At 35.1% G+C, this 11624-nt stretch overlaps 1 protein-coding gene across 1 annotated transcript; it reads left to right on the top strand.

The window, feature by feature from the left end:
- Positions 1-1461: 1461 nt before the first annotated feature.
- On the top strand, positions 1462-3073 carry LOC133697585 (uncharacterized). The gene is made up of 2 exons (XM_062120238.1): positions 1462-2281; positions 2444-3073. The coding sequence occupies exons 1-2, from the start codon at positions 1619-1621 to the stop codon at positions 2840-2842; spliced, it is 1062 nt and encodes a 353-aa protein (XP_061976222.1). The 5' UTR covers positions 1462-1618; the 3' UTR covers positions 2843-3073.
- The last annotated feature ends 8551 nt before the right edge of the window (positions 3074-11624 follow it).

Raw genomic sequence — 11624 nt, 5'->3', positions numbered from 1 at the left:
TTGGGTTATGCTTTTATACAGTGGGGTATGTATATTATTTGTGGATTAGGTTAATTTTGATTTAAATTTTAAAATAAAAAATTTTAATGGCTTGTAGGTGATTACTAATTTTATTGAATTATTCTTTTCATAGAGGCACGTGCGATTCAAAAGATGATAGAGCATACGAGGGCACCCAAGCAAAGATCTTCGTTTAGATAAGTTCACCTTATCCAAGAACCAAAATGGCTATCACTTTATTCAAAAAAATGCTTGCAACATTTCACATTTTATGATACTAAGGCGACCCACTCGTGAGTATATATATTTCTACTTAATGTAGAATTTCTTTATATATATATATGTTATGGCTAATTATTGCAAATGCTTTCACTTATGCAATGAAGGTAAATGGTATGAACCATGCTTTCATATAGGTTTCATAATTAGAATTAAAGTCTTTTATATATTTGCAACACCCCCCGTTAAAGAAACAATAAAAAGCTTTCAGAAGCATTGGGTTCCGAATGGTATTTGATGAAGATTTGAATTTGTTTTTTGTTTAAAATTATTTTTTACGTTATTATATCATTTTAATGTATTATTTTAATATATTTCTAAATAAAAATTACTTTAAAAAATAACTATTAAGATAACCTCTATATAATTATATAACAAATAATAAAAGCAGATGAAGTGTTTTGAACGGAGCTTTGGATCGTGCAGGAGGGGAACAGAAGGAGCAGTGCCTTTTGGTTGAAACAATAGCTAATGCGATGTTCCTATCAGAAAATGCTTTAGGGTTTGTCCTTCGGCTTGCTCGTGCCTTCGCTGTGACTCTAATCAATCAAGTAAAGCACCTTTAGGGCTACACGATGATGCAGAGAAAGGGGACAAAAAAACAGCATTGGGTCTCTGTTTAGCTGATCTTTAGCTCTGAACCTGTTACTTACTTTGCATTGATCAACTCTGCTCAGCTTTTGTTTCTCTTTTAACGTCCCTTGTCTTTGGATTCTACCACCACCCATTAATTCATCAATTCCAGAATTTAACTTCCATGCAATGTTCGACTCTCTAATATCTAGGGAGGTTATTGTAATTTACTCTAATAAAAAAAGAAAATAGAAAACAGAAATGATAATCTAAATATATTCAGGGGCACAAACATGGCGAGATTAGTGGCCACCGTCTCCATCAATCAAACTTCTTATTCACCAATTAGAGGAGGCAAAACCAACATGAATAAAATTAAAATATTTCTCTTCGGCTTGATATTCTCCAGTATGTCAACACAACCTTAGCTGTCACCAGTGAAGGCTACCGAAAAAACTATACATGACGAGACTGATCCCTTCTGTTCCTCCATAAACAATATGCCCTCACATGGGGGAGTATGCTGGCATGACATGTTGGTGTTTCTACCCATAACCATGCCTGTATCTGAAGTCTTATATATATATAGAAGATCAGTACTGGCATGAGCCAAAAGCACATGCTACCTTGCCCCACATGACCTCCATGGTCAAGCTCATCATGCGTCTGCCAGCTGCAATAGATAAAAACAGATTATAAAAGAAGATACCAAAATGAATTGCTCAAAATATTGCGGGTCTCTCGATCTCAGCACTTGTTTGTAGCAATGGATAATTGTTTTGATGATGACTCTCTTGAGCCTTTATCATCAACTAGTACAAGATCAGGTGGTGATAATGAAGTGAAAGCTGCAGTTCATCAACTTTTGGAAGAGGGTTGGTTCTTTGGCAAATTGCTGGACGCCAACTGCAAACCAAGAATGCTCAGGTGCTATTCTGATCCTTCTCCGAGCTTCGATCAGCAGGTTTTAGCAAATACTTGTCCTCCGAGTGGAAAATCTTCATCCACAAGAGAATTACTCCCTCCTGGTAATTTGACTCGTGCACCGTCCTTACCACCTAATATAGGGAGATCAGAAGAGAAAATACAAGAAACAGAGAGCAATACTAGTGCTAGTGGAATGAGCAGAAAATTGACTAGGCAATTATCAGATCAAGTCTTGATTCGAAAACCAAGTTGTGTGAAAAAGAAAGAAGGAATAAGCCAAGTGAAAGTAGCAAGTCATGCTAATAGAAATAGGAGGAGCAAGATGGTGGCGGAGGGGCAATCATCACAGCACAGCTTGATAAGAACACCATCTTTGCCACCTTATATAGGGAGGGAAGAAATGAATGAAGAGAGTGAAAGTGATGAAATTACGATGAGCAAATTGATTCGGCAAGCAATGCCTCTCTCTAAGGATATCTTGCCTCGGCAACGTAGCTCTAAGGTACCAATGATATCTCAACCACAGTCATGCTTCAATCCCATATTATTTGGATTTTTTTGCCGAATTGGTCTGGTGACAGTTTTGGATATTAATTGTTTTAATGTGTTGCTTAATTTTACAAAATATATATATCCTAATGAAGTTACAGCATATTATCTGCAGATGATCTTGCCGAAGTACAGACCACCAAGAAACTCAGAGGAGGAAAGCGGTGATGCATTGCAGGATATTGCCTCTGAAACAAGTAGGTTTCCTAAAAATCAAGGGCGATTAGAGAAGAGCCTGAGCAATCTTGAATCCCATGAAGTGCAAGGGTTTAAGGACAAAAAAGGCTTGAATCCACCAAGTATGGTTGAGATATTTGCCGGTTTGCAAGAGAAGAGAATATATATAAAGCGAAATCAAGACAAGGTGAGGGAACCTTATCCCTCAAGTTCATGGCAAGTGAACAGTTGCGCCTGTGCTCCTCCGATCCCAGTTTGGGCTTCCAAAGACTCAGCACAGGATATGAAGGCGCAACTCAAGTTTTGGGCCCGATCTGTGGCATCAAACGTGCGCTAGAGCGATGATTAGTAGCTTGACATAATCAGACTGTCCATTGTTAGGCGAAGATTAGGAGCCGAAGAACATGCCACACCACTCACAGGCCAAAGAATTAGAGGAATTGATTGAAGGGAAGAATAAATGAGGTACTGCTGATTCTTTTGTGATCATTCTTTACAGAGATACAATCATTTGTAATAATAACATTTTCTTGATGGGAGGAGTATCATAAGACTTTTATTTTTCTTCCCCTGATGTGCGACGATAGAATCCAGCTTCAAAGAAATCGCAGGGATGGAAAATGAAGGATGTTCAGGACGGGTTAAACTTCCACCACCATGTTTTTATTTATAACTTGTTTGTTTTTATATTTTAAAAATATTTTTTAAATTTAAATTAATTTTTTTGTATTTTTTAATTGTTACAGTACCATATAACTTTTTAATTGAGAATAGAAAATAAAATATTTGTGTTTTATAAAAATTAAAAAATATATAAGAATTGATGAATCATAAAAAGAATTGTTAACGTTAATTAATGAATAAAGCAGAAAATCGATCCTCATTTTAAGAAGCAAAAGAGGAAGCAAAAGAAAAATACATATAAATATTTGACCTCGTGATATATGTTTGTAACTTTCAAAAAATTTTATTTAATTGTGTGGTAATTTAGTAAGAAAGAAAATGATTTAAATTATGAAAAAAATGATTTTTTTTGTCAAACTTCTCTTTTATTAATTGTTTTTATTAAAAAAACATATATTTTTTATTAGCAATATGGTTTATTAAATAAAAAATAAAGAAAATCCTATAATATCATTTGAAAAATATACCATAATCAAATAATTATTTAAATATCATTTAAGTAAATTTATTTAAAGTACTTCTTATTATAAAATATAAAAACAAAATTAGGATCATTAAAAAAAAGCTAGGAATAATTGGGCTCTTTGCACCATCCCAAAACTATAGAGGTCAAGTGCGCGTGGGTTTAAAAGTTTAAAGTCAAACCAAATTAAAATTTATTTTCAAACTTCGATCTATCTCTTTAAATATTATTGAAAATTTAAACCACTTTCATTAAATTTCTCTCTTAAAGATGAGTTAAAAGATACCAAAATCATAGTTATTGATGGTTAAAATTTGATCATTCAAAAACTTTCACTCTACTCTTTTTTTCCGATGACTTTTTCCCTCTTTAGGCATTCAGGAACTAAAATATAAGAAAATGAACATATAAACCAAAATGTCAAAAAAAAAAAAACCAAAAGAATATGAACCAAATATATATATAAAAAAAGGGTAAAATTTAAGAGACCAAATTGAACATTTATGTGCCATTTCAACAGCAAACATATGAAAACATTTATTTTTTAAAAAATATCAAATTCGATCTTTAATCTTTTAATTTTAATTTTAAAAGCAAAATAAAATTATATTTTTATAAAATTGGACTCTAATTCAATGTCAAAAATTTTAATAACAACTCAGACGTATGTTACGTGCTTCACTCAATGCATGTATGCAACGCATGCATGGTAGAGGTGCACTGATCAACTCAATGCAGCCTTACAAACTATTCTCACTGAATTACAGGCCATTCGTACCACCCAACGTACACAAGTCGTTCCTCCTGACATCAACCCATTTGCACAGGAATTTTCTTCCCATCGAGCAATAGGCCCCTCTTCTGTTGGTAGTTTTGATCACCCACATCCACCACAACTCAAGCTGCATTTCCCAAAGTTCAACGAAGAAGACCCAATTGGTTGGCTTTATAGAGCTGAACAATACTTTGAGTTTCAGAACATTAGAGATGCACATCGCATACAGTTAGCTGCATTTCACTTGGAAGGCATTGCGTTACAATGGTTTCGTTGGCTAACAAAGTTTTATGGGCCACTCACTTGGGATGAACTTACATAGGCCATCTCACTAAGATTCGGTCCAACCGAATATGAAGATCCCTCTAAAGCTTTAACCCGATTGAAACAAACATCAATTGTTGTTGTGTACCAGGAAGCTTTTAAAAGGCTCTCCCATAGAGTTGATGGTCTCCCCCAAACATTCCTAATTGGTTGTTTTATTGCAGGATTATAGGATGAAATTCGATTAGATGTCAAGATTAAACAACCCAAAACCTTGGCAGATACAATTGGAGTGGCACGACTGGTGGAAGAGCACAACCAACTGTAGCGCAAGCCTTTTTTGAATAATCGTTTACTGCCAGTAACGACATTTCAAAGAGGGCACTCTAATCCTTCTCCTGGGATTCTAGGTTCGTCTCCTAATCAACGAGCAAATATTGAATCCTCACCTTTAACTACTCCATTCCGAAGAATTACAAATCAGGAAGCTAAGGAACGACGAAGGAAGGGACTTTGCTATTATTGTGATGAGAAATACTCTATAGGCCATCGTTGTAAATGGCCACAATTGTTCATGATAGAGGACTCTCCCTGCGATGAGAACTCTAAGGAAGACCAGCTGGAGGCAAAGCTTATAGAGGTGACACCTGAGATTTCCTTCCATGTTATTGTTGGTGTCGAGCATCCCCAAACAATTCAGGTCTTGGGAAAACTACAGAACAAAAGCTTGATAATGTTGATAGATGAGGGCAGCACTCATAATTTCATTGACCAAGCCATTGCAACTCGGTTTGGCCTACCAATTATCAAAGATAAGAAACTTCAGGTAGTGGTTGCTAATCGGGAACATGTAGAATACGCAGGCCATTGCCAAGGAATCAGGTTATCCATCCAGGGAATTACCATCACGGCTAATTATTATGTTCTACCTATAGCAGCCTATCAGGTAGTTATGGGGTGCAATGGTTGGAGACCCTGAGACCAGTGGAAACAGACTACAAACAGCTCACCATGACCTTCAGAATTGGCGGAGTCAAACATACTTTGCAAGGTCTTGGACGGGAGGCTGAAGCATCTAGCATTGAGGTTCTGCACATCAAGGAGTGTTCGGGTCTGCAGAGGATGGGGTTCTTCTTTCAAATTCAACCACTTAAAAACATGCTTTCAACAAATACATACCCTCCAACGATCTAATGTCTCTTGGAGGAGTTTGCAGAGGTCTTCACCCCAAACCCCAGTCTCCCTCCTCAACGCTAACATGACCATAAGATTCCACTCCAGCCTAGCACAGGTCCAATAAACGTGCACCCTTACAGATATCCATACTATCAGAAGGCAGAGATTGAATGATTGAACGCATGGTGAAGGAGCTTTTAGAATTGGGACTCATACGATCAAGCAATAGCCCTTTTCCTCACCAGTTTTTTGGTGAAAAAAATCGATGGCACTTGGTGATTTTGCATTGACTACCGGGCTCTCAATAAGATCACATAAAAGATAAGTATCCTATACCAGTGATTGATGAGTTATTAGATGAGCTCCATGGAGCTAAGTTCTTTTTGAAATTGGATTTACGGTCGAGCTATCACCAAATTCGTGTGAAGGATGATGATATTCCGAAGATAGCATTTCGAACTCATGAGGGACACTATGAATTCATTGTCATGCCTTTCGGGCTAACTAATGCCCCAGCAACTTTCTAAAGCCTCATGAACGACCTTTTTCGACCCTACCTTCGGCAATTTATTTTGGTATTCTTTGATGACATTCTAGTTTATTCCAAGTCATGGGAAGATCACCTAACTCACTTGCAACTTGTCCTTAAGATTTTAGCTGCTAACCAATTGTTTGCCAAAGAGTCCAAATGTCATTTTAGAGTTCAATAGGTTAAGTATTTGGGGCATTCTATCAACAAAGATGGTGTATCTGTGGACCCCAACAAAATACAAGCAGCGGTAGCTTGCCCACACCCACTACAGCCAGGGAAGTTCGAGGATTTCTAGGCTTAACCAGATATTACAGGAAATTCATTCGTCATTTTGGCAGCATGGCAGCTCTTATGACCAAACTATTGACTAAAAAAAAGTTCCATTGAACTGGCACAACGGAGGCAACATTCAATCAACTCAAATAGGCCATCATGACTCCACTCACCTTATACCTTTCGAATTTTTCTCAGCCCTTTGTAGTTGAATGCGATGCCAGTAGATTGGGAATAGGTGTCATCCTTACTCAAAACAGCCACCCCGTGGCTTATTTTAGTGTAGCCCTTAAAGGAACGTCCCTCACTCTTTCTACATATGAAAAGGAGATGTTAGCCATTGTCAAAGCAATCCGGAATTGGCGACATTACCTACTTGGGAAACCATTTATCGTGCGTACAAACCATAAAAGCCTTAAATACTTGCTAGAGCAGCACATTACCACTCCTGCCCAGACACGGTGGCTTCCCAAGCTTCTGGGATACGATTACACTATTGAGTATAAGAAGGGGGTTGAGAATCAGGCTGCAGACTCCTTATCATGTATAGGAGAGGTCCACTTCCTCTTCATTTCAGTTCCCTACGCAGATTGGTGGCCTCAACTACAAACGGAGGTTAAATATAATCCCTTTTATGCTTCGTATACCAGCAAGAATACCTCCTAACCGATGACCCTACGTGATGGGGTTTGGTTCCACAATGATAGAGTTTTTCTAAGTCCTACCTCCTCCCTGATTCCGTTGATTCTAGCTAACGGTCACTCATCTCCTGTGTAGGGACATTTCGGGTTCCATAAGACCCTTTCTCGGATCAGCCACAGCTTCTTTTGGCTAAAGTTACGACAGACAGTGAAGGAAAACCTACAAATGTGTGTGGTCTGCCAATAATGCAAATTAGATTGCATGAAACCTGCGGGGTTGCTTCAGCCCCTGCCTATTCCCACACAAATCTGGATAGATATTTCAATGGATTTCATTGAAGGCCTTCCCATTTCAAACGGTCATTCTGTCATTATGGTAGTGGTAGATCGCCTCTCCAAGTATGCTCACTTTATTCCCCTGAAGCATCCCTTTACAACTGCTTCAATTGCTAAGACATTTGTGGCAAATGTGGTTCGTTTACATGGAATTTCCACCTTCATTGGTCTTCATTAGCTCCTTCTGGTAGACCCTCTTTCAGCTACAAGGGACGCAGTTATGTATGAGTTCCAGCTATCATCCCTAGACCGATGGACAAATAGAGGTTGTCAATCGCGTCCTGGAGCAATAGCTTCACTACTTTGTCGGCCTACAACCAAAGACATGGATGGACCCATTCATCAACCAAAATCACTCCCTTTGAGGCTATTTATGGAATTTCATCACCACATCCGCTCACCTATGTTCTAGGGATTGCCAAGGTTCAAGCTGTTGAGGAATACCTCCAAGATCGGGACTCCCTCTTACGTGATCTTCGTAGAAATCTTCATCTTGCTCAAGAGAGAATGACGAGCCATGTTAATCAACGGAGGCGAGAGGTCTCATTTAAGGTCAGTGATTATGTATACTTGAAGTTACAACCTTATCGTCAGACTACAGTTGCATTCAGAAGTTCCTTAAAGCTCTCCCCTCGGTTCTATAGACCATTCCAGACACTAAGCAAAGTCGGTCTTGTGGCATATCGGTTGGACCTCCCCAAAGACTGCCAAATTCATAATGTTTTCCATGTCAGTTTGTTACAAAAAAATTTGGGATCAATCACGCCTCTATCATCCCAACTTCCTCCTCTCGCAGATGATTTTTCCATTCTTCCCCAACCTGTTTCCATATTAGCCAGGCGTAAAATTCAGAAGGGAAAATATCGTCCCAAGGCAAAAGTGTTAGTGAAATGGGTGGGAGCATCAGATGATGATGCCACTTGGGAAAATGAGTGAAAGTTTTTTAAGTCCTACCCCCATTTTCATCCTTGAGGACAAGGATAATTTGAATGGGCAAGATTGTTACGTGCTTCACTCAATACATGCATGCATGGCAGTGGTGCACTGAACGTGGGTGCAGATAAGGGCACAGATTAATTGCATTTCAGTTACTTTTATTCAATAATACAGAGGAATTGTTTCAGTTAAGAAGCGGTTCCTATTCTCCAGCGGCAGTTCCATTCTGTAACAATTAATTGTATTAAGTTGCTTTATTTTTGTTATTTGTAATGGCTATTTATATAGCCGGTTGAATTTAATTAAGGGGATGATATTGTCCAGAACTCTACTTCTTGCCTTTCTCCTCTCTCTGTTTTCACAAAATTCTGAATTAAACACATCAACGTACAAGGATATGCAAATCAAAGCAGATAACAACAAATAAAATTATGTCAATATAACTTATAGGTTGCATTTAACTAGTGTTTCTAGGGTAATATATACACCAAAAAAACATAAACATCTTTGGTTGAAAAGATAGATACAAAAATTTAAAATAAATATGTTTCTGAGATAATTTTAAAATGAGTTTTTGTACTATTAAACATGTAATACATGGATACATATCTCATCTGATCTCATTATTCTTGTTTTTTATTCTAAAATAGTAACTAAACACTACCAATAGAAAATATATAAAGATATGCTTTATTATTATTATGATTATGATTATTATTATTATTATTATTAGTATTATTATTTCTGTTTCCAGATAGTAACCAAACCTACCACAAAAATAAATAAAATTTAGTAATCAAAATAAAAATTTCAAGGAACAAAGATAGAAAAACAATGTTCATCAATAGTAAAAGGAAAATGTTTACCCCAATTTTTTAGTAGATAAACGTGTGTGTGTATTCTTTTAGTTTATTTGTTAATATAAAAAATAAAACTTTCATGAATCTTTTAAAATATCATATCTTTATTTGGACAAGAAAGATATACGTTGCTTGGTAACTTTGAGCTTTTGGCTTCTTTTTTTGTTTTTTTTTATACTTTTCTAGCCAAGCAAGTTCTCTGATCAAAGGTTAACTTCCATTGCCCCTTTCTGAGTTAGATTACACTTATCCATCTACCTAACTGAGCAAGATAAGCTTGTCCATTCTAATGCAAAGAGCAAGGAACTAGTAGGAGCTAGTGGTAAGAGAGAATGTGCTAGATCTTTAGTGCTATATTTGTAGTTACCTCTTTTTCTCTATATCTTGTAGGTGAGAGAGACCTTTTGACTCACTTTTTCTAAACTATTAGAATGACATCCTTGTTCTAGGGACAGGGTAAGAGAATACTAGAGACTTAGAAGTAAAGAGGACCGTAAGAAAGGCTTTAGTTTACGGTTTTCTAAAAGATATATGGTAAAATTCTAAAAACTGCTTTGAAAGCCATTTGAAAGCTAAAAGTCATAAAAAAAAAACTTTGGGATTTTTAGATCTCGTAGAACATAACAGCCTTTTTAGCAGCAGCACAACCATAGCTAACAACTCTAATTATTGTAAAATTATAGTTATAGCAAACAAAACATTAATGAGGAAATAAAAAATTAAGAATATAATTAACAAAACATTAAAGGTGAGGCTAAATTAGTGTAGCCATACCCACATAATACTATTTATTGGAATAGCATTTGGTTTTTTGTGTTTTTTTTTTAATTTTACTATACAACAACCCAATTCTTTTATTTTGTTTTTTACTCAATTTTATCATATTGTTAAAAAAATAGTTTTAGAGAAAAATCATGTTATTAAACTTTATACATTAACAAAAATTAAAGGATATGAAGAAAACCATTGTTCACCTAATACCCATTGCATTATGGATTACAATAGTAATCCACGATGTTTTGCTTTCTTTTTTCTTTTTCTTTTTTATTTTTTTATGATTTTTTTTCAAATCTATTTTTGTCGATTTATCTTTTAAAATTGAGATTGTTAAGAATTTAACTTCGTAATTTGCTTCTTTTTATTTTTTTTTCTTTCTATGAGATTAGTATGGTTTATGAGTTTGTCAAGGTAACTTAGGTTGACTCAATTTACGAGTTTGGTGGGTTGTTTTTATATATATATAATTGAACTTAACCATTTTTATAATCTATTTTTTTCTCATATAGTTAAAAAAAATTGTTTTAGAGAAAAATCATATTATTAAACTTTATAGAGTAACAAAAAATTAAAGGGTGTGAGGAAACCATTGTTCACTCACATATATTGCACTGTGAATGACAATAGTAACCCATAATGTTTTGCTTTCTTTCGTTTTTCTTTATGTTTTTGAATTTTTATCATGATTTTTTTTAAAATTTATTTTTGTCGATTTCATCTTTCAATATTGGAATGGTTGAGAATTTGAATTCATAATTTGTTTCTTTTTATTTTACCTTTCTATAAGATTAGCATGGTTTGCGGGTTTCTCAGTGTAACTTACATTGCCTTAGTTTACAAGTTTGATGGAGTGATTTTTTTAATTGAATTTTTAACTTTTTTATCATTTATTTTTTTCTTGTATAGTTAAAAAAAAAGTTTCAGAAAAAAAGTTATGTTATTAAACTTTATAAAGTTCATAGATCTATTCATAGGTTTTGCTTGTTGACTTGGTTCAAGGGTTTGGTAAATTTAACTTTTTTAAATTAGTTTTTTTTCATCCTTAGATACTGAATTAATTAGGAATTCAGTTTCATAATTGGTTTCGTTTCGTTTTTTATGATATTATCATGATCTAAAAAAAATCTCAATTTTGGGTTGATATTTAATTTCGCAATCATTTATTTCTGTTATCGTATAGTTAAATGAAAAATAGATTAAAAAAATATAATCCTAGTGAGGTCCATAACTTAGTTCATATGTTTGGTGCAGATTTACCGATTCATAAATTTAACAAGTTTATCCATCGATATTTGTTTTTTTGTCTTTTAATTGTTTTCAATTTATTCCTTTTTAATTTCATCATTAAATATTAAATTGGTTAAGAAATAAACTACATTATTGATTTTTGTTTGTTTTCTAG

Source organism: Populus nigra, chromosome 1 (genome assembly GCF_951802175.1).
Source record: "Populus nigra chromosome 1, ddPopNigr1.1, whole genome shotgun sequence".
NCBI classification, from domain to species: domain Eukaryota; kingdom Viridiplantae; phylum Streptophyta; class Magnoliopsida; order Malpighiales; family Salicaceae; genus Populus; species Populus nigra.
Note: the sequence above shows the minus strand (reverse complement) of the source record. Positions and strands in the feature narration are given on the sequence as shown.

Excerpts from the sequence above, each read along its gene's own strand:
- LOC133697585 (XM_062120238.1), top strand. The coding sequence starts at position 1,619 with ATGGATAATTGTTTTGATGATGACTCTCTTGAGCCTTTATCATCAACT. Across the intron at positions 2,282-2,443 it reads CTCGGCAACGTAGCTCTAAG|ATGATCTTGCCGAAGTACAG; the intron begins GTACCAATGATA and ends TATTATCTGCAG.